Below are 24,649 nucleotides of genomic sequence, written 5' to 3'. Positions count from 1 at the left end.
AAGTACATTTCCCAGACCTGAAGAAGAGCTCTGTGTAAGCTGGAAAGCTTGTCTTTCTCACCAACAGAAGCTGATCCAGTAAAAGATGTTACCTCACCCACTTTGTCTCTCTATATGCATTCCAGGTACAAGGTTACAGGATAAGCAGCCATCAGAAAACAGCTTTCAGTTACATATCTAGATTCCAACCAGCACCTTTGTAAGGAGAGTCTACCAGTGTCACTACCAACTCTGTAAACCATCATCCTTCCACAATAATTTTACTAGCAGCAGCAGCGGTCTTTGCTGATAATAACTAGACTTTCTAATAATAGATGGATTCTGCAGTCATCATTTCTTTGTTCACAAATGTCATAAAATAGCAAAGACAAACACTACAAGTGTCTTAAGGGTTAATATTTTCCATTACAGTTTTCACATGTTAATTCAATCAAGATTTCGCCCATGATTTTCTTTTAAAAATACTAAGTGCTCTTTCAAGAATCCCTGATTAAAATATTACTGGAATTGACCATAAGCAGCACAGTATTTATATACAGTCCACTGTGGAGGTTATATTAATGTGAAGCGAGTAATAAACAAATTACTCTGCACTGAAGAATAAATGTAATCAAGACTTGCACCAATATCAAGTTAAGTCTCCAGCAGTTAATACTTTTGTTGTAATAGCTTAAAAAGTCTCTGATGCAAACATTTTCTGATCTAAAAAAGGAAAACCTCTGTCTTAAAAAGTAGACCTAAAACAATGGTGTCCAAACTATTACTGTCGCACACCCCCCTTCCCAGTAATGTAATCTGTCCACGCCCCACCTCCTTTACTGCACATTTAGCTCAGCAGCAGAGTTTGCGGTGAAGGCAGAGCTGGGGGCAGAACTGGGGCTAGAGAGGGAATGAGGGCAGAGCTGGCCTGGGGGAGGAGATGAACTGCAGCTGGGGGTGGAGTGGAGCTGTGGCTGGTGCAGGAGCTGGACTGGGAGCAGAATGGTTCTGCAGCCCTGGCTGGAGCTGGGCTGGGTGGTGCCACAGGCCCCTCCCCAAACGTTCCTTCATGCCACCCTAGGGGGCATGCCCCACAGTTTGGGGACCACTGACCTAAAATATCATTTCTAGTTGCCGCCTTATCACCTTTTGCTGTGATCATATCGGCTCTCACAAGCTAATTATGGCCAGGCTAGATCAGTACTTTGGCTAAAAGAGCTAGGAACACCTTGATGCTGAAGGAAGTGGTGTTGAAGATGTAGCAGCTTATGCTCTACCTTCTGAGTCAGAATTGAACCGATGCGCCAGCACAGCAATGTACTATTTGAAAATGCTCTCCTTCAGTTGAGACATGAAGCTAAAGTTCCAATCACTTGTGGACATTAAGATTATATGCCACTTTGCAGGAGTAGTGGTGTTAACTCCAGTGGCCTGGCTAAATTCCAATTTGGTTATTTCTGCCTCTATTAATTCTCCCTTGAGTGTAGTACTTTCTGTCACTCTCTGTCCTAAATTGGTGTGTGAGCAGAGTTAGTGTGTGGAGTTAAACAGCTGCCACATTCTACCTTGGAAGAGATGCTATGTTAAGTATATCTTTGCTTAACTTAGGAAGCTTTTTATACTTTAGTTGGGCAGAAATCATCCTCTCCATCTAGCAGATGGAGGAGATGAAAATTACACAGGGGAAGTGGAGGCAAGGGAGTTCTGTGTCCATTGTTTTCCCTCTCCATGGACCTGAAGAAGTTTCTCCGTGGGTTTAAAGTGAAAACAGGTGAAGGGGGTCAGGAGACATGCATCCTCATATCAACACCACAAAAAGTCCTCAGCACAGTTAGTTCAGACTGAGATTTTGGTGCACGCCCATTCTGTGCTGTGTACCCTGACTAGGTTGAGGGAGGGTCAGATGCCTGGGGCAGCAATTGGCTGGAGAGCTAGCTGCCATGAAGCTGAGGTATCGGGAGTGGGAGTTCCCAGAGACAGAGCAGAGGCACAGGGTTCCTAGCAGACACAAAGATACATGGGTTTTGGGGGTCCCTGCAGTAGGGCTGATGGGTAGAGGAAACAAATGAAGAAGATCTAACAGAGTCCTTCACCAAACACACATGAAAGTTTTGCACAGGATGATTTGATTCTTTTATGTGAGCTAATCTTCTGAGAAAAACAGATTCTGTAATTTCAGCCAAACATATTAGGCCAAATAAATAAACAACAAGAAAACTGGAAAATTCCACTTAACAATAAAAGTTTGCAATGCAGCAAAAGAAAGGTTAACTAAAGGGCTGCATTTCAGCATCCAGACTGCATATTCCTGTTCTCTAACATGACACCAATTCTTTTTCAAAACGTTCAATAGAAATTTCTTTTTTTAAAACTTAATCACAGCAGCATTTTATACTTTTCTTCTCCACAACTTACTTTATAATTTAAAACAGTCATTTATTAAATGTTATGTGTTAGCACTTAGGTAAATATAATCAGAAGTTTCTTTGTTTAGTAAACACAGCACTAAATGCAAGCGAACATCTTGTTTGCAGAAAAAAAGTGCACTTTTATTGCTTAAAATGAAACAACTTGAGATAAAATGGCTAGTAGGTAAAATTCCAGAGTCACCAAGGAGTTAAAAGTACACTTTACACTTGGGAATTTTCTGTAACATGCTCCTCCTTCCCTAAAACTGCTGCCAAAAATCATCTGACAGGAAACGTAAGATTAAGTTTGTCCTACCTAAGTGAACAAAGAGAGCTCAGAACAGGCAACCGGTTTACTGCAGAGCGGGAACTTTCCTAATCCTGCTGGAATCTGCAGTGCCACTCAGAAAATATCACTGGAAAAGTTGTTTTCTTTACTCAACGTCTTGTCTCTAGATCACCTCATTTTGGTTGCACTGCAGATCTTGCTGATTCTCCTATGAAGGTTAACTTAAAGCTCCAAACATAATCATGTGGAAAATGGACATTATTGATTCCTATGGTCCATTGTTCCCCCATTCTAAGTCCCTGAAGTTCAAGTTCAATCTGGAATTACATCATGTCTGGTTTCTCCTGGTTACCAGACGGCTTGAGACGTGACCACAGCTACAGAAAAAACAAACAGCCTTCTTCACGCTTCGGCTCCCCTATCGATTCAAACATAAACTTTTTTTCTTTCTCTCAAGTATGCTTCAAGTATGGAGCATGGTTAATTTAGAGATTAAGTTCCAAATTAGATTATCTAATGGCATCTTAATGGATTGCTGACCCATTTCCTGTGGGATGGCAGCATGCAAGTCTGGCTGGAATACAATTAATTTCTTAGGAAGTGTTCTGAAGATGTTTGCCTAGATGGAAAGGAAACATAATGTTCTGCACATCTTTCTTTATTACAGAGATGGGTGAAACTATAAGAGATAGCGATTTAAATTGATAAAGACCAGAAATCCTTGCATTTGTCTGCTGTGAATACTTTTATCAGCAGAAGATTTTCACTTCTTTGTTCTTAGTTTCAAAAATTGAGTTTGTACTTTTATCTCAAACAAATATGAACTGTGGAAATAAAATAAAAAAATCCTTGATCTAACAGGTGTGTGTGTTGTCCAGATGTGTTAACTTTTTTTTAATACAACAGATAACTACAGAAATACTTAGTGATAATTCAGTTGTTAGTGACTTTGTATGTTCACTAGATTCTAACAGACACAAGGTACTGTGGTATGGAAAAGATTCTAAGCAATTTCCACTTCCCCTCCCACTCCCCCATGAACTGGAGATTATTCCATTCAACTGCCTTATCTGCATTATTATCACAGCCCCAGAGTAGTGCTAGGGGCAAAGAGTGCTGCTTAAAAAACTGAACATTTTGAACACCCCTACAGCTAAAGCTGAAAAGGAAATTCAGCACTCTGAGAATAAAGCTCCCCTCAGGAGCTCCAGGAACAAACCAGCTGTTGTACTGTACTTATGTGTCAAGATAACAAACTGAAGGCAGGAAATGCTAGCCTAGTGCATTTGCCTGGGTAGTGTAAATGTAATGTTAAAGTAACAGTTAACCCTTAAGAGCAGCAGTTTTTTTTTAAAATATAAATTATAGTAGTTGAGAATAATAGGAAAATTAACAATATCTGTGATAAAATTTACATTTTACCACTAGTGGTTTGTTTACAGTTTGTGAAAGTCTTGTTGGGAAATATTCAAATCTAGTATTCAAAGGCCCAATCCTGCATCCCTTTGTTAATCATGCTGGAGTGAACGTGACTAACCTTATGGGTAAATAATGGTTACTGGATCAGGCACCCAGCCCATATGTTTCACTGAGTCCTTCTCTCATTCACGCATGGTTAAGTTTTACCTGCATACATTTTTGTTTACTGTGCACTTCTTGAAACTTTATTTTCCAACTTGATTCTAACTATTTACAGTTACCTCAGCAACGATCTGAGTGACCTTTGTTTAGGTAAGTTCTAAATATTATCTTCATCTGTACAGCAAAAAGCATGAAGTATAGGGTCCTGATTCAGTGAAGCACTTATGCATGTGCTTAATTTTAAGCATTATATAAATGGGATTACTCATATACTTAATTTTAAGCATGTGCTTAAATGATTTTCTGAACCAAGGTCCTAATCTTCAGGGCAACAAACAAATACATATATAGACAATAAATAGATAATAAAAATGTTGTCAATTCTAGGCAATCATGGTACCAGGAGCAAAATAAAATTACTTTAAACTATTATATTAAAAACCTGTTTTTGTTTACTATTGAGGGTGTTGAACGGATGTTTTATGTAAACTTCTCCTTCACTGACACCAATATGTTTATTTTAACCAACTGAAGGATACATCTAAGTTTGTATAATTATCCATACACATAACTACTCTGCTTTTTTTTAAAATAAGCGCACTGATGACTTAAGTTTCTCATTTTTGTATAACTCATGTTGTCTTTCTCTAGTGATTTTGGAAGTTAATGTTTTTGAAAAATATATATTACTATTCCTCCAGAAATTATATCAGGCTTGTCATTTTACTAGAAAAAAAATTATCAGTTAGTTTTAAAATTCATAGATCATTTAGTTCTGTTTGGCATGATTGGCAGCCAATGATAAGATGAAGTATACAAAAAGAACAAGCATAGGGACCATGTCACCTCTCACCCTCTCAGAGGGTGGTCCTACCCAAGTTGGGGATGGGGGAGGTCACTGACAGTGCAGCATGGAGAAAACTTTCAGTTTGGTCACTTTTATCATCTGATCTATGCACATACAGAAAAGCTCATTTTCAGGCACTACCAACTCTTTGACCTCAGTGAGTACAAGTATTCAACAAGACTTCTCAAAAATCAGTGCACCACGACATAGTTGTTGCAACTTAAAATAATCATGAAACTCTTCTATAAAAAGTCACTCTATTTATTATCCAAACGAATATTGCAGATTTGGAGGAAATACCCATCAAACAAGTTTGTGGGAGAAAACTTTTCCATTTTCTTTTTTAACAAGAAAATATTGCTTTACCAAACGTTCAAAAAGGATTTATTGCTCAAAGGTTTCTTTCTTGTAATGATATAAAGACTTCATCAAGAAAACTGCCCACTTGTTATACTATCTCCCATTTATGCTTTGATGTCTTCTTTTCCACAGATGTTTGAAAAGAGTATCTGTATCCCAAAGGCTACATTTTAAAAATAACCCTCACCTATATGTGATGATGTCTTTTTTCCCCCTCCTCTCTTTTAGCAACTTACAGCAAAGGAGCACGTGTGGTAGGCATGACAACTGAAGCCCACAATACACTGGGCCAGATCCTCAGCTTGTCTAGCTCCAATGAAGTCAATACTACTACATTGATTAACACTATCAGAGGATCAGGTCCACCAATCACTAGCTCACAAACTGTGAGTTCTTGTCCAATCTACAGTCTCCTATTAATGTTCTGAGAAAGCTACATACTGTTGGGGGGAGAATAAGTTACACTCTGTGCTACACTAGCTCAGTCTGATAATACAGAAGTAAGGATATAAACTACCAATTATCACATGATGGGGATTTATAATGTGAATCAGCCCTTGAGGAGTTGAGGTGAACCCACTAGGTTAATTTTCCATTCATTGTACTGTGATTTTTGACGTGAAAAACTGTTTTTTGGCCACCTTGCTCCTTCAACACGATTTCAGAATTCTACCAGACTCCAAAATTATTAGAAAAAAAGTACAGAAAATATATGCAATCACGCAAGAAACTGCCGGCAGATCATTTGTTGTGTAATATTGGTACAACAATACTAGTTTAATAGTTTAAACTTTGGATTCATACACAGCATCCAACTTTCCATTTCATATATCACATTTCCAAACTGATACTAAAAAAACTTTTAGCATCAACAGTAAAACACAGTATGTCATCTAAGATACTGCACAGCAAGATTTTATATATCCAAACGTACTCACACAGAAATGTACATGAATTATTTGGAAGTGATAGCAATGATACATTGTCATATTTGTACACACATACCTCCAAGAGATATATAAAATTATTTTAAGTGGAGGAGAGAGATTGCTTCACCTATTAGGGCCCAAATCTGCAGGCTTTTCCTCATATGTATAACTTCCCCCCATTGAAGTAAATCAAAGGGAATTCTGCATATGAAAGCACTGAAAGACTGACATTGCTTATTATCTTTCATCTATTTTTAACACACACACAGACACACCCACACACACCCCTACTACTACCATAACCAGTTATACATATAATATATGTATAATTTAATATATAATATATGTGTAGTTGATTCTGTACCAATAGCTAAGGTTTCTCTAGCATGCAAAGAAAATAACTGCTTTTCATGAATAATGAATTCTAATTGTTTTGTATTTTAGTTTATAAAGGACATGGTTTACATCTTACCTTCGTAAGCATGTTAGTGACCTAAATCTATACCAATTGTCTTGAACTTGTTATTCAGAATGTCTTCTATGGGTATGATTATTCATTCCTAAAATAGCACCTGCATCAGAGAACTGCTATACTAGTCACCTATTGTTTTTAATCCCACCATCTTTTGCATATTAATCTGTAAGCCCCAAAATATATTACGGTACTTTAGTTCTTTAAATTGTGATTCGATTTTTTAAGTCCTAAAATCTGCAGTCCTTTAAAATTACAAACGCCTTGCACTTGACAGCAAACATTTGGCATCCCAGGTACTTAACTATAGTATATTCTAACGATTCAATTTACATTAAAGATAATGTAAATGTGTATTAAAGAAATGTTATACATATATGTTTTGGTTAAATTTTGACATATATTCCTTCTTGGAGGCCTGCTAAAAACAGATACTGCAGCTCAATGTAACTTTTTTAGATGTAGTGTAGCGTTGGAAATAATTAAAATGTTACCTTTGCCAAGTAATTCCCAATGTATCCTCACTGGCACTGGGGTATAAATGCCTGCCGTTTTGATTCATGGTCCAGTCACAAATCCTCAGCTGTCAATTGAAACCTAGCAGTCAGATATGGATCGAGCAGTACTACAGTTTTTAGTATTTAAATGAATACATGCAAACTAGTACTGTACATGGCACAAACCTTACTTTCCCAAAAAGTAACTTAAAAACAAACAAAACCCCCCAAAACCAACAAAAACCCCATTACACTGAAAATAAAATTCCTATTTTTTTTAAATTTTAAGAAAATGCTACTTTAATACGCTCCTCTATTAATAAAGCATAAAAGAATAACTAGTGTTTAGCACATAACAATTAGCCATTATTAGATTACAAATTGAGCTGGAATAAAAGAAAATGTTAATGTTCAATAGTGAAATATTTTAAGAAAGAAAATCAAAATGCTGTGTTTTATATGCAATGTACTAAGTAATCTGTACTAGGTAAAGGTCAAAAATAATCAATATCTTGAAGCATGCATTTGGTGAATCATAGACGACATGCAATTTATAGAAAAGGTCCCCAAATTACACAAACTATATGCCTTTATCTTACTGTTTTAGAAGAGTAAATGTATTTTGTAATAGAGGTTTATTAATTTAGTGTTACTGAAAGTGGTATTACTTAGCAAGAGGTGATAAAATAATCTAATCTTGTTCCAGACTCACAATAATAGCATTTAAAATACTTTATTACATTTAAATATAGTGAGGAATGCACTAAATGTAAGCTGAAACAAATTCTTCCCAGATCCCCAAATCATCAGTTCTGCCCTTCACAGATTGTTCATGTAACCCTATACAGCTCTGTTTGTTTAACAGCTGCCCTACAGTGCTAGCAGATTTATTGAAAAGATATACTGCTTATTTTTATGTTTAAGAAAGTAAACTTATGTGGCTTGAGACGAAAACATACAAAAAGCATAGTTTTTAACCTCTGCATAGCAATGCTATAAATACATTACTGCACATCTTGCATGATACAGCACTTTGAATTAAAGATAACTTGATCACTAAGATTAATTGCATAAAATGCATCTTGCTTTCTCCATGCAAGTTTTAAGTGTCTTTAAAAGTTGCAGACTACGGCAAACAAACTAAAAGAAATGATTTACACAGTAGCACAATTAACTACAGTCCTTTCCTGATAAATACATATGTTAAAGACAAGACCATATTGCAGTCTTGACTGTTATACTCATAAGTTTCCTGCAACTGAGGTCTGAGAAATGAAAATGCTAGTCTGTTTTCATAAGGTTTGTTTCTTGTTTGTTATCTAAAGAACTCTAAGAGACCTTCCAAAGGCTATTATAAGCATGACTAAACTACATTAAATTAACCAGAAAAGGAAACATTCAGTCCAAAAAGTTTGCTAGAGTGTAACTGTAAAGAATATATTAAATATGCTCAAAGAAAGGGGTATGTGTGCACATTTTGCCGTAGTCACTGTTTGAAACTGTTTCATAAGCACTATTTTTATTTTGAAGACATAATAAAATATATCTGTTCAAACACTCTAGCCAGTAGTATAATGGTTATATTTGTGCTACAATACTTAAGAATCTGTCAGCATTTTCATTATAAAGGCATATTTTAAAGGCTTACAACTTGGTTATAAACATTCATTTTCAGCTGAAACATGATGTCTAAAGTTTTAAAAGTGAAAACTATTTTTTCCTTTTTACAAAATTTAAACCAAACTAACCAAACAAAACTCTTTGGCTAGTTATAAGCCATAAGAATGCCAAAACCAGAACTTATTGCTCCTGAATGATTTTATGAACTTGTCTAACTAAAAAATCTGGCAAACAATTAGTTTGTAATATAATCTAACTGCTTTTGGTATTTGAGGAAAAACAATAAATGGCTGATACATTACAATTTAATAAATCAGCTACTGTGCATAAGCAATAATTTTCCTCCTACAGTTTTCATCTGGATTTTAATATGTACAACAAATATCCTAAATGTGTAATTACACAAACTTCAAGAGCTTTTTTAATCTAATTCATAAATGTTAATGACACACTTTATTTATTATGCACACACACCCTCATAATTGTAACCATGAGGGGACATGCATACATACACATGGATATACAGATACATATAGGGCCAGGTCCTAAGCTGGTGTAAATTGGTATATTGGTGTAAATTGGTATATTGGTAAATTGTAAATTCATCCGTCCCACCACATATACACGTGCCAAATTAGAGAAGCATGTGATAAATAATTCTATCATGAGCCTAGAAATTCAGTACCTGTCTACTAAACCACTTCCGTGTGGCTTAAGTTTAATGTTCCATACCTCTGAGCAGCTTCAAACAGCTGCCATTTTGTTTTCAAAATTAACCTATCAGGGAAATGCTTCCTCTTTCCTACTCCTCATGCAGAATTTCCTCTCCAAAATCACCGTCTAGAAACCTGTATGACTAAGATTTAGTTTGGGGTCAATAATAGCCATAGAAATATCACTTTAAAATCTGATATCCTGTGGCCCTGCAGGGGTAGAAATGGTTTGGCATCTTTACTGCAGGTCAATGGGCTGGAGTAGTATAAAGGGGCCTTAAAAGCCCCAATTCCAGAAGATTTCCATGGAGCAGGCAATGTGGAGACAGCAGTAAAGTGGTCCTCTGAGGACATCTTTGCAAACCCAAGGAGCCCCTTAGCTCTCTTGCTTCCCCAAGGGCTGAGAGGTCTTTGCTGCACCTCTAACAGGTGCGGCCCAGACTCTCACCTGGGAACTTCATACCACTGAAAAAGGGAGATTTTCAGCTTTGTAACAGGACACATAACACTTGCTTCTAGCTTTGGAAGCACCTGAGACATTGGCGTTTAATATTATGACTTTTCTGTGTTAATTTAGGTCATTCAGGAGCCAGGGAAAGGCCAGCAGCCCCCCAATGTAACTTATAAGCACCTAAGGGCTGCACTAAAATTATGCAAGCTGCAAATGACATTGCGTTACCTAGGGATCAAACAGAGCACAGTGCACTTCACTCCACCCTGGAACACCAACTTGAAAGACCTTCTGCGTAGAGGATGAGGGAAGTGAGTAGTACAAAGCTGCCTGTATGCCACCCAAGGATTTCCCTCTGTCAGGGAGAATATCTGGCTGCTCCTTTACGACAGCTCTCCTACCACTTTATGTCACTGAGGTGGCACAAAGCAGCCTGAGCCAGAGCCAAAGATCTGACCCACTAGTTTGATTTCTCGCTCTCTCTCTCTCTCAGCTGGACTTTTGGTAACTAAGATACCTGGGTGTTGAAGAAAAGGGATTCAAGCAATAGTCCCAATCAAACATTTTACAAGCTTTCTAAAACATTTCTACATAGGTTTTCCCCTCTAAAATATGTTTCTTATATGGAATATATATATGATGGTGTGACACACAATCAAGTATTTTAAATTCCTCTCTCACAGAACCACATGTAACAGGGACAAGGAAAATTATCCTCAGGAGAAAAAAATTGCCTCAGTGGGCTTAATTCTGGAGTGGCTGGGGGGAGGGGCAGCTGTACCGAAATCAGATTAGGGCAACCTTAACGTGCTTTGCAGGCGCATCCATTACTACCCCTGTAATAAACCTCCACTACAACTCTTACTGAGTGGGAAGGGGCAGAGAGTCTGTAGAGGCTGCCCCCTGTGCTGGGGGTAATCCTCAAGGGGGCATGTGATTGCTCCTCAGCCCTATTATGTCAGTGCAAAGGGGCCACAGGGCAATCCTGATTTGGACCCTGAATGTTTACTTTGAATCTCCTTTCTCTTTTTAGTTTAAGTTGGACACTTGGGGAGTACAATCATCCTGCAGAGTTTTAGCCACACAATCCTAATTTACATTAGAGTTACAATCCCGCTACTCAAACCTTTACATAACTGTAAGGGTTAATATTTAAGCAGGCTTTATATTTTCACATTTTAATAAAGTGACTAACATTAATCTTCATTTCATGCCCCTTTGATCACCAGTAAAAGTAAACATATATTTGGAAGAGTGAGTAAGTGATAGGATACTGCTATGATTTTTGTTATTTGAGAAAAGCCCATAAAGCTAAACATTTGCATACTGTCATTGTTTTGACTGAAACTTCCTTTAAATGTGTTTCCTTTCCAGCAAGCATATGTGAAAGGTGACCTCTTATCCATTTACATACCTCCCTGGCAGTCATGTGATCAAGTTTTACGTCAAACTGTCAATTATGATAAGAGAAACAATAAGAACAGCCTAAGTGTTGATAACTTGTTTCCTGACTTTACTGAGAAGTTCTGTTTAAGAGTCCACTTGTGTTCTTCTTTCAGTCTTTTGCCTAAAGCAAAAGCGATGTGCATCAAAAACATTTTAAAACCAAACACTGTTTTCAGTGGTCATTTCAGTTTACAATTTCAGTGATATGTGGTATGAAGGGGCTTCCATCCTGACAGCATAATGCAACAACTAAAGGATGCATATGGAAAGAACAACTTCCTACTGGAGAAACTGCTTGAAAAGAGTAGTCTTGTGTGGAGGAAACAATTAAATAAGAACAAAAGCTGGTAACAGTTTTCTAGTTTTAAAATACATTTATGATGTCTAAAATATTTCTTATTATAGTATAAATGGTAACATGACCCCTTAATAAATGTCAAAGCTGTGTGAAAATTATGCATAATGTATACCACACCCTTAAAGCCCAAGTGCTAGTGAAATCCATGCAGCTGTATTAGGTAATGCAAGGATCTGAGGAGTTTAGCAGCTCTGTTATCGGCCCAATATTAGTTAGCATATATGAAAAAGTAAAGTTTTAAAGGTTACTGGTATCACAGGCTGTTAACTTCCTCACTAAAGCCATTTGTCTTTTCCTGCCTGCTTTCTTAATGAAAGAAAGAAAATATCCTCCTAGACAGCTCCTTCTAGAAGCACAAAGATGTTTTAAAAGTTAAATAATTATGGATAGCAATATCATGGCCAAGAGCAAGTACCCTTTTGATTGATTTATTCAGTTTCAATAGGAAGCTTGCCAATTGTGATGCCATTACCCTTATGTGCTATGAACACAAAGATAAATCTTTTCTTTTCTTTTTTTATATAGGCAAAATCCAGGATTGGTGTTTCTGGCAGTGTAACAACTTTAAATCCAGAAGTAATTTTGATCAGACACTAAGAATCCTATAGTTTCAAGGATATAAAGTTTGAATTTTGTGAATTCACAGTGATATAAACTGAATGAGACTAAGGAAATGCCACCATCCATCCATCCATCCGAAGTCTGCCCTATTGACCATTAACATGGAGTTTTGCAACTGAACTCTTTTACTAATGATTGCTGTGTTATGACTATACACTCCCAAGAAGGAGGACTCAAATGGCACAATACCACGGAGCTCAGAGGAGTTGAGTCTGCTTGTACCACAGCTGAATTTGACTCAGTTAATCTAATTTTTCACTTTTTCTGTGAGTCTAGACTTCAAAACCATTTGCTTCAACTCAAATATAAGCAATGTGTATATGAGCTGGAGAGGGAGGGGGAGTGGGGAGAGAGAGAGAAAGAGAGAGGTGCTGACATACTGCTGTGAAGATTACCCAACCTTCCTTTTATGCAAAAACGCCTATATCAATAAAGACATTTCTTAGCATAGATAGTTCAGTGTGCCAAAGTAGAATTCATTAGTTCATAAAGTGACCTCACCAACTTCTAAGAACAAAGTTAAGAACAAAGCCCTTACTAAAATTCTACCTCTAAGATAACATTTTAACTATGATTAAATAGGAGACATTTGATTAAGCAACATCCCTGGAAATATGAGTCCGTTACTAATAGTTAATAACTTTTGCATGTTGATTAATGAATTAAGGAAAATTTCTGCATTCTAACCAAGTAGTCATTAACAATTTATAATTGATATTTTGGGGGCCTGGGGAAGGACTCCTTTTTACAATAAAACATTAAGATGTTTTATAAGCACCTTTCTAATGCAGATCTAATTATGTAGATGACTTTCTAGTTGCAGTTAAAGTAAGAAATTTGTTATGTTATTGTTGATGTTCAATTTTGAAATACCTGTAATTTCAAGGCAATTAGCAAGCAGCACCAACCAATGATCACAACAAAAGTATACTTCATAGATTTATAATTCTTCAAAACTTTGCCTATCAATGTAGCATGCTAAGTAACATGTTTAATAGCATATTTTTCTCACTATTCAGATCAGTAAATGCAAATGTATTGCTCCCAAAGGTGCTAGACACACACACACACAATATTTCCAAGTTATATTTAATACTTCCCATCTAAATTCAAGTATTCCAGCAATTTTGTGCTATAAATTGTTTTACTGGAAGTTCGACTGAACTGTCATTTTATTTAGTTGAAAGACTACTTATAGGAGAGAGTCACAAAATAACAAACAGCTTAAATTTATGGTTGTTACTATAATTTATATAGGATACACTGCAGTTCTTTTTAAACAACAACAAAAAAAGCACTCAATAATACACATCAATATTTCTCATAACTTGAGAGAATAAATCCCTCCAACAAAGTAAAAGAACCTACCTGTGACAATATTTATTCTTAAGAGGTCAATGTGTATTAAAGGGTACAGTGAATGTTTAAAAGATCTCTCTGGAACTAAAACCACTGGCTTTCTACTTTAGAATTTCTCTCAGCTAATATAAAATGATTGATTGCCTTTATTTCATGTACCCCTTGATTTTCCTTTTCATTCATCATGGGCTGCTTTAAACTAAATGCATTCAGAACCTGCCACAAGAAAAGTGCTCTCTTTTAAATTGTTGTAAAGTAATGAAAGGACGTAGTAAATCAATCTCATTTCTGCCTTCCCAAAGGATAACCTTTATCTACTGAAGTCATTTAGACAATTTCTGGTGGGGATTTTTTCTGGGTAATAAACATGTATGGCATTGTCATCTCTGACAGCCTTTTAGGATTGAAGAGGATGAAGGTAACAACTAACTCATTAGAAAGTTATTTTATATATACTGTACTTACATATACTGTATTCATATTTATCTACTGCTAAAAAGCTTAGTTTGTGGTTAAAAGTTCTTTGTTCCTTCAGTGCATGCAACAGTACCAACTATTGTCTAATTTTTAATATATATATATATATGTAAGCACACACACGCGCACACACACGCACACACACACACACACACAAGTATATACAATCATACGTAATTTAAAATCGAATATAGAATACATGGCAGAGATTAATCTATTATATACTTTTTCACTATACTATAGGGCTACTACTATATAACACATATATGTAAAATACTGATGCATTTATATAAACAACAAATATTGACATTATAAAACTCTCTACTTTAGAATATTAAATTCACACAGAGGCATTGAATCAGAATACATTTTCCAGGTTTGAAACTAACATATAAATGTCCATGCGCAAAACATGTAAGATTCCTTTTTTCCTGAATATTTTGGTCACATGTTTAATGAGACTGCTGAAATTATCCAAATTTATTCTTAAAATATATTATAAAGACAAAAAATATAAGGAAATACAAGAAAATTAAGCTGTCTGCCAGTACCTTCTAAGGATGTGAAATAGTTTCTATAACTTTTTGAATGAGAACAAAAAATACTAACTAGCAAATTTGTAGAAAAATAGGGTATCGAAGAGAAGCAATAAATTAAAATAAAATATATTTAAATTTCTTTTGCAAATCCCAAAATTAACTGGATTATCATGAAATAATCTTTAAAATTTCACAGTAAAAGTATTTCAGAAAATGTGTGCAGTGGTTTTAAAAAAAGCAAGTTTTAAACCTATAAATCTTGCATATGTTTAAACATACAATGAACACTTACTGAACATTTGTCAAATAGAACCACGTTATAGTAATTATGACACATTTTATATTACAGCAATTCTAGAGAGGTGAAAAAAGAAAAATATCAGAAAATTTAGTGAAAAGCCAATGGTTGGCAAAAACAACTAATTGTTATTTGGTATTTTTGTAACTGTGTACAAATGTTTTCAGTTGTGTCTCACTGATTAACAAAGCTGGCAAAATGTCAGGGCTCTTTATGATTTTCTCTGAATCCTGCATTTGGTGATCTTTAATATATACATACTGCCACCTTAGCCTTGGAGTGGGTAGGAATAGGAGGTTCAGATGCAGCATGGTTTAGCTATGTCACAACAAACACAGAGAACGTAGGATAAAATAAAACAGGCATGAGTACCAACTGTGGATAGGAACCCAAGCCTGAGAAAAAATACAGTATAATAAATAATAAGATCTACTTAACAGCCCTTTTCTTCCTGCCATATTCAATTTTTAATTTGTAACTTTTTACATGCTGTTAATTTCAAACTCCTCTGCTGTCAAGATCTGGGAGCAGCATATACACACACATCATAAACTATATTTACGTTCTAAAGCATCAGATTTTGTGTTATACTGTTACTAGCAATGCGGGATTTCTGTATTTGCATGGGCCTGCTATTGACTGCGACTAATTTGTTTATAAACCACCATTAATCTCGGCTGTATATTTTCACAGTTTGGGTAAACACTTCATTTGCATTAAATTTACAGCATTAATGAGATGTGAAATTTAAAATGCTACTTGAAACATAAATGATGTAAGAAACTAGAACAAAAACGTGTCTTTATCACATCTGAAATCAGCAAACCAATTTAAACCTATTAAAGTAGGAATGATGATGTGTTGCATTGAGAATTTGGTTTTATAACTCATCTTCTGGAACTAAAATGCAGGCTTAAACAGCTGGAAAATATGAAATAGCTTGAGAATCATAATTTGTACTGTTTAATTTTGTTTAATTTTTTATTGGTTTTGAAATGAGTTTTCAGTTTTGTCCCTGGCACACTTTATACAGACATATTCTTAATATCCAATTATAGAATCTACTTTTAAGTTCTTCAAAAATAAAATAATTTAAAGAGACATTATAAAAAGTTCCTTAAGATGGCACAAATCTAAGAAACAAAAGCATATGCTGTGTTAATGTTTTTAGAGGGGTTTTTGTCTTTAGCATATCTAGTCTTCATATGACATATTCTGAAACCATTAGGATCCCATTCTAATCCAAGATGTCAGTGGCAGCATGTAGAAAGGTACTATTGAAAAAGCTTGTCTATATTATTATACCTATGTGAAACTTGCCCACCTGTTGCTGGTGTAGGAAGGATGGGTCTCTTGGGCTTAGTCCCACATAACGATTGGCTTGGGATGTGCCTGAGGCTGTGTAGGCTGATTAAGGAAGAACAAAACACATTGATAAAAATAGCGACCTGTCATAACTATTACCCTGTGCACGTACAGTACAGATATGAGAGATCCAGAGTTATGATTTGCAATGTATAGGAAGTGTCTGTGGATTTCTTTTATCAGTAATGCAAAGAAACATAGGGCCAAATTCAGCCCTTAGGTGCACAGCATGTTCAATTCCCATCCACTTCAATGGAAGCTGCATGTGTGAATCTGAGGTCAGAATTAGACTTGTAGTTAGAATAATAATTCCTCTGGTTGCAGAATTTTACAAATAGTTAAAGGAAGCACTACATTTTAAAGTGTTATGAGTTTGAGTTATGGACCTCCAATTTATATTAGTTATACGAATACACATCAGTTACACTAATATAAACAAAAAGAACAAGGAGTACTTGTGGCACCTTAGAGACTAACAAATTTATTTGGGCATAAGCTTTCGTGGGCTAAAACCCACTTCATCGGATGCATGCAGTGGAAAATACCCATTTTTTCATGTTCTCTGTGTATATATATCTTCCTGCTGTATTTTCCACTGCATGCATCCGATGAAAGCTTATGCCCAAATAAATCTGTTAGTCTCTAAAATGCCACAAGTACTCTTTGTTCTTTTTGCTGCTACAGACTAACACGGCTACCATTCTGAAACTAATATAAATGTCCAATAAATGAAGTCAACGGAGTTACGCTGGTATGAGCGAGAGAACAACAACCTACTAATTTACACTAATTCTTCTATTTGTGAACACCCGTCACAAATTTATCTGGGGAAAGTGGTTAATTATTTAAAACTGAGACCTAAAGCTTGATTTGCTCATGTGCATGAAATTAATCTTTACAGTCCTTTGGAAGAAGGATACAATGTGATCAGCACTAACCAGAGAAGGGAGTTAACTTTTGCTGTGCAGCATAATTTTACACACCAGAAAATAGCATTCACTTAGGGCTAATTCAGTAAAACCTCTTTTAGCCTTCTGTGTTGCAGAAGCTTAGAAAAATCTGGGGGGGAGACTGGGTGGTTCAAGAGATTGGTAAAGGGAACCTTTCACCTGTAGGTCACCGTTCAAATCTGGCTGAGATCAGTAGCGACTGAAAGTCATTACCCTCTCATAGCTCTTAGTGGCCTATGTGGTCTCACTCCACTTCATAGTGTGTAGATGACCACAGTGCAACAATCAGCATCACAACTGGCACCTTTGCTGGTGGTCAAAGCAGACCTGCCAAAATGCAATGGAATGAAGACTGAGAACAGAGGAAGGTGGATAGAGTTTTTTGCTAATTGGCTGTTTGAGGTTAAAATTATACAGCAAATACATAAAACTTTCTGAATTTCTGAGGATTTTTTAATATGGCTTTTTTATAGTAAACAGCTTTCACTGAGAGATTGCCATAAAAATGGATCAGATAGTAGAAATAAATCATGACTTCAGAGTTCCTTGACAGAAATGTTATCAAAGTCTGTTGTTCTGTCTAGTTCTGAACAATTCATTTGTTGTATTTCAGAAGGAAGTCAGTGTTAATCATCTGATTTTATATGCCGAATAGGTTGAAACTGACTAAACAGAAACAATGACAGCATTTATATTATGTTTAAGCAATATCTGCAGGAACTTATTGGCCAAACAAAACATTTAGTCTTTTGAAATTAATTGTTTATTAAAAATAAATTTGCAATGTTTTAAAAAAAATTATTAGGGTCAAATTCTCTCATGAAATGTATGCATGAAGCCCCTTGGCATGAGAGCATGAATATTAAGGTCAGTGACGGGCTTTATGTATTTCCAGCAGCAGGATACCTTCCTTCAGTTTTTGTTTGTTTTGTTATCTAGTTACTGGCAAATTTTTATTCGTGCATGTCATGTTTGTGTGCTACACTTGTGCATACAATTTGCACACTCATATTGAATTTGCACATAAACACTTTTCATGTACATGCATTAGTGATAGAGATGTTCTGTGTGCACAAAGATGCCTCATCTCAAAGGACCATAAGAGATGTAGGTGCTCAAGTTCCACTGAAATTTAGTAAAACTGAGCGCCTAATTCCTTTAGGCTCTTTTGAAATTCCCAGGCTTCACCCTTAAATACCCGTATAATCATTCATACACAAATAAGGTCAGTTTCCTTCTAAAAAGACTCCTTGAACTAGGCCATAATGTGGGCAAGTAGAGTGCAAGCTTCTTCCCGCAGTTCTGATATCATACTTGATCTCCTGTCTCCTGCTATTCCAGGCCATGGTCTCTCCTGAGCACAGACAGATAATTGTGCCACATTGTGTAATCTTGGCAAACAGGAACTAGGATGAAACTACCAATAATTTGAACCAAGGTTCCTCTCCCACCCTGAGGTGAAACGTTAGAGCATTAACTTCTTGTTTGCTGCTGAACATACCAGAAATAGCAGCACCTCAAAGGAGCAAAATTTGCACCGTAAACCAGCAGAGAAAGTGTTAATCCACTCCAACTTTTAGTTCACCTAGAAGCCTCTTTTGCTATCCCAAAAGAATAAAATATTTCCATAAGCCTATCAATATAATTATTAATCAGTTTATAATTAAATAATGGTGTTTACCCAGATTATCTTTAGGAGTCACTTATTTCTCTTTGTAATAGATATTTATGCAGTTTCCTCCTTATGTGTTGCTTGTGCTAACTCATTTGATCTCTATTTCAGTTTACAAAATAAGATCTTAAAATAACAAATACCTAAAAATATTGGCTTGATTTACAGGCTTGATTAATTATAATCCAACATCTAGAGACCACACTCACAATTTTGATACCTAATGTGGCTAAAATGATCCATTTTAGTGTAACTGAACCTACAGAAATCCATATTCTTTTACGCATGTTAAGTATTTTTTTGTTTGTTTGGTTTGGGTTAAACATAGTTTAGGCTCTAAATGCCCTTTGGAAGACAGAAATTTCAGCTCAGAGCTCTTCTTCTAAATAATCTGATCAGGACTGTTTTCTAAAAATGTTGCCAGTAATCAGTATCAAGTAATGTTGGCTCGCTAAAGACCTAAAAGGTCAGGAACAATATTTACCCAGCTTTGTTAACAAAAGTGTAGAAGCTAGATAAAAAATTAACCCTTTGGATATCATAGATATGATCAAATGACATTAGCACGTACGTTGCACATACTTCCATGGTTGCAATTCCATTGAAGATAACAGGATAAATAATATGGTGCTGAGCATATTGTACAAAGGTACTCAAAACTTTCAAGGCGTTAAAAAAGCAAATGCAATTAAGCCAACCCTTGTAGAATCAAGGGCAGTGAATTAAAATTTCCTTTGCTGTATGCCACATCATTTTATTTTTGCTAACACCACAACCTATATAAACATGCAATTATCATAGCTCTGATTCAGTATGTTTTGTAACAAAGATTGATTTCTGTAGGAAAGCTCATTGAGGAGCAATTATCTAATCTCTTTTTGAAATCCAAGTGTGGGTGATTTGAAATCTTGCAGTCTGAGTGTGCTTCTCAATGTCATTACAATGTCCACCTTAGATGAACAATCGTGTTTCATTGTTTCTCGATGGGTGGTGCTCAGATAAATACGCTTTTCCCTTTAGATTTTGATTGTCATGTCACAAACATCAGTTCATGTAACATGATGCTTTGACTAAAATTTGAGGAGGAAAAGCTTTGTGGTCAGATCATGTTTGCTCTCAGGATAAATTATGAGCATCCACCTGGTCAAATAGTAGGAAAAGGCACCTTTTTTGGCCTTAATTTAAAATCATATCGAACCTCCGATGGACATTTTTTGTTTCCTAGAGAAATACTTACTGGTTGCTGTAGGTGAAGATGCCTCACCTTCAGTGGATGTAGTGATGGGTTTAGTATCTGTCATGGTCAGAGTCACAGGTCTCACCGCACTGTGATGGGGAGAGGGTGCCAAAACTGGAGTAAAATGACCAGGCACTTTCCCTACTACTTGACCACTGCTGTTAGGCTACAAAACAAAACCAAAACAATGCCTTGTGAAATATACACATTGTGTTTAAAAACAAACCTACCAATGTCCTGTAGGGTTTTGTAGAATGCCCATCACCACAGTTATCTATGTGCCAGGTTATGTAATTGTTATAAACTAATATATCTATATATAGTATATTTAGCAGACAACACAATAGGCCCCATACATTCGATTCACAGTAACCTTCTGATCAGTTTTATTTTGTTCTTGGTATGATTTTCATCAAAGTATTTTTTTTATTATAATAGTGCTGCTCACATAGTAGGATTAAGCATAGAGCCTAAAGCATATAACAAAAACACATATTAACACTGCAAAAGCTGCGTTAGCAGGGGCCAGTATTCTACCTTGCTTAGAAATGTACGCAGAACAAGCGCCCAGCTGTTTGCTTTCTGCACATGCCTGAAGTCTGACTAGTAAAAGCAGGGAAGGCTGCATAAGGGGGCCAGAGAAGGAGGCACTAAAATGTGTAGACGTTGCCATTTGGCCCCAGGCCCATCAGAATGTGTCCCTTTCACACAGGATTGAAAAATGTGAATTCTGTACATTTCAGGAATATAATGAGCCAAATCAACACTTTTCATGGACTGATGTACAGGATGTACAAGAGGTAGTCTGAATTTAGACCTATGACACAATCGGGGCCAAATTCTACCTTCAGCATACACATCTACCCAACTTTGACAACATTCTTTGAGCGATGTGCTCATTTATCCAAGAGCGAAATTTGGCCTAAATATTCTAAGTGACCAGAAAACTGTTCTAGTAAATAATAAGAAACCCAAACCATCAGCTGGTAACATTTATCCTGAAACTTGATTTTTTCTGTGAATGTTAAAGGGCTCTTAAAGTACCTAACAAATATAATGCCTAAATTTCTGGGCAATTTATTATCATAAAGATATTGACAAATTAGAGAGAAACATAGGTTATTAAAGGAACTGAATAGACTGATTTACAAGGAAAGGTTAAAAGAGGTAAATATGATTAGCTTAGCTAGGCAATAATTATTGGTTGTCATGACAACTACAAATATGTGCAGGATGTAAACACAGATGATGAGGAGAAATTATTTGGAAGTATAATCTGGGAGGTAATGGAAGGAAATAAAGAAAGAGGAAATGTTAAAAAAAAAATCAGGAAAAACTTCCTGACAGTATGATCTATTAGCTGTGGAACAGTGTCCCAAGGGAAATGATGGGGGCCTTTTCCTTTTCGACTTTTAAAACTAGAGTGACTAAATAAAAAATAGTAAATATTGACTGGACAAATATGTACAAATAGAGACCAATTCTGCATTGACAGGAAAGTTCATTAGTTGATCTAGTAGGTTATTTCTATCTCTAAATTCGATGTTTCTATGATGAAAAGCAACAGGAAAAATGTTACATTAATGACAAGCGGCTGATCAATTACTCCACTAAAGGAAGCAAATTTAAATTCTCTCTTTCCTAACCATGACCATATTGTACTTGGATATTGCAAGGCTATGAAATAAAGGATGATCTGACATACAGTTCTATAAGATCCAGCTACTATAGGATTTATTCTTCTATTGTGATGTGTGGGCCTTTACTGATGAGAAAATAGACAATGATATATACTGCTAATCTCAGGTCTAAAAACAGTTTCAAATTAAGAAGGCAGTAACAGTTCACAAGGATGAAAGGTTCTTCTGTACTGAAAACACATTGTTAGTATTCCATATGTTTTCTCTATTGTATCAAACTTTCTACAACTGCATAGGTCTTTTTTCCCCTTCAAATCTGTTCAACCCTGGTGATATGAACTTTAAAGGAAAAAGAGTCATCACATTAATATATACAAGATGATACACATTGAATACATAATGATGTGGTATAAAAATTTAATCACCATCTGATTAGATAGCCAGATTACTTATAAATGGTGAACCCATTAATAAGTTATGCAGGTCTTTCCACCAGTACCAATCAAACCTTTATATCACACCACACCACCACACATTCTGCATATGCCATATATTTTACCAACTCCCTGACCCCCACTTTAGCAATATTTTAGTTAGTTTTATTTTTATGGGGACTATTGAAATATCCCTTGGCCTGTAAAATCAGGTGTCTTAATTAATATAAATCCAAAAGTACTGGCCTTGGAGATAAAGGAAAACTGTAACTAAAAGAATTTCAGAAACCTCTACAAAATACCTAAAATAGCTTTCCCATCTATAATGCTTTAAGGTCCTAAATACTCTGATCTCCCAAGAATCATGTACTGTAACCCACTGGAAAGTAGGTATTTAGGAGCTATTTTTAGCTCCAGTAGATTGCAATATAGCCGACCTTAAAACAGTTGAGGCCTGAATAGTGTAATTTTGATGGGAAAATCCATATTTGTGGGGAAAAGAAAAAAAATATCTGGCTGCTGCTCTCTTTTATTTTTCTTTTTAAAATATAGAGGATGTTAGAAGCTGTTCCACAGTTTGGAGAAATAGATTGGTGGGCAGAGTGCAAGTGAAACAGTGATAGGTGTTTGATAAATACAATTTATCTACAGTTGCCACACTGATACACCACCACATATGTAGTATATATAGAAGTAATATATGCCATTGGGCAATGTGTGATACATGTAACATTTTCATGAAGTATGCATGAGGTATGCATGATCAGTCATAACTCATAAAACCACAGCCAGGTGGTAAAATAAGCTCATCCCCGCAGACCGAAAATTCTTATAATCACACATTGTCCATTATTTTGAATTTGGTTTTTCTTTTTTTTCTTTGAAAAAGTTGGTGAAAGAGGTTAAATACCGTACTCAGTAATGTGTGGATGGTGCAGATGGTCTGATGGACAGGATTAGTGTGGTGTGAGTTCTTTTTAGTGGCTATTGGATGGAGTCAGGGATCTGTGGGGGGCAGAGTTACCTTTTAGGAATTGGTTTCTATTATGTATTGAAGAAGCAAAAAGAAACTGTTTCAATTGCCTACTAAAAGTGCTTCACTTTTGGTATTAAAAAAAAATGTTCCCAGGAATTTATGGATTAAAACAGCAAGTGTCATCATCTTCCATAGCAGCCCTGCATCCAAAACCAGACTCAACTTAATTAAATGGACACAGCTGGAGTCCAGCACAATGTGCAACAATGTATCACCTTTTACTGTTCCCTAGTGATTCTGGTCAACAGGAATGCAACAGCTCACATGGACTTCAGCTTAGTCCTTGCGCAGATGGTCCAAGAAAACGAACCCTTTCTTTGCCGAATTAAACAATGTGCAAAGCACATATTTAATATTTATTCTCCAATAAGCAATAATTTACCTAGATGACACACACAACATTAACACAGCACACATCCCTCACCCACCAGCCAATTAAGAGTGAAATCCTGGCCTCGGAGGGCATATCTACACAGTTAGCAGCAGCCCCCACCAGTGAGTATTAGAGCCTAGGTTGACAGTGGAGGGGGGTGGGCTTCAGAGCCTGAACTCCAGCCAAAGCCTGAACGTCTACTTAGCTATTTTTAGCACCATAGCTCAAAACTTGTGAGCCCAAGTCGACCAGGGCTCTGAGACTCGCCGTCACAGGCAGCAGGCAGACATGCCCACTGAAGTCAATTGGAGATTTGCCACTGACTTCACTGGAGCTGGCATTTAACCCTAACAATCCTAAGTAACTTTCTATTTTTGTTTATAAATTTCTCAAGTTGCAAATATTGCCCGTAATAGCATCTGTTTTGTACATAGAAGCTGATGCAGGCCCAGTGCAATGCAGGCTGAAGCTCTGTATTGTCCAATAGAGGAAACAAAGCCTCCAAAATTAGGGAAAGATAAAAAAGTTTTTTTTTCCACGTTTCACTCAGATGGTGTTTCCAATATTTAAGACTCTGATAACATTTCATTTACAAGCAATAATAACTGATTTACATGTCTCTTAATAATGTTATTATTTACAATCAAAATATATACCATTGACACAAGCACTTTTAAATTACATTCATTCTTCTTTCT

At 36.0% G+C, this 24,649-nt stretch overlaps 1 protein-coding gene and 1 long non-coding RNA gene across 4 annotated transcripts in view; one reads left to right on the top strand and one right to left on the bottom strand.

Annotated features, from left to right (window-relative positions):
• Positions 1-12,634, top strand: part of LOC123372480 — a 45,127-nt gene extending 32,493 nt beyond the window's left edge. Inside the window, exon 3 of the long non-coding RNA XR_006580310.1 lies at positions 12,476-12,634. This is a non-coding gene — a long non-coding RNA (uncharacterized LOC123372480). The remainder of the gene's footprint in view (positions 1-12,475) is intronic.
• NFIB (nuclear factor I B) overlaps positions 1-24,649 on the bottom strand; it is a 210,435-nt gene that overhangs the window by 10,323 nt on the left and 175,463 nt on the right. For 2 of the 3 annotated variants that reach the window (XM_045020587.1, XM_045020588.1), the window contains 3 exons: positions 20,469-20,634; positions 16,569-16,651; positions 7,360-7,448 (listed from right to left, as the gene is read on the bottom strand). In XM_045020587.1, coding sequence (XP_044876522.1) covers positions 7,360-7,448; positions 16,569-16,651; positions 20,469-20,634 — 338 coding nt within the window. The remainder of the gene's footprint in view (positions 1-7,359; positions 7,449-16,568; positions 16,652-20,468; positions 20,635-24,649) is intronic. The other variant, XM_045020589.1, reaches the window with a different exon arrangement.

Source organism: Mauremys mutica, chromosome 6 (genome assembly GCF_020497125.1).
Source record: "Mauremys mutica isolate MM-2020 ecotype Southern chromosome 6, ASM2049712v1, whole genome shotgun sequence".
Lineage (NCBI taxonomy): Eukaryota > Metazoa > Chordata > Testudines > Geoemydidae > Mauremys > Mauremys mutica.
Note: the sequence above shows the minus strand (reverse complement) of the source record. Positions and strands in the feature narration are given on the sequence as shown.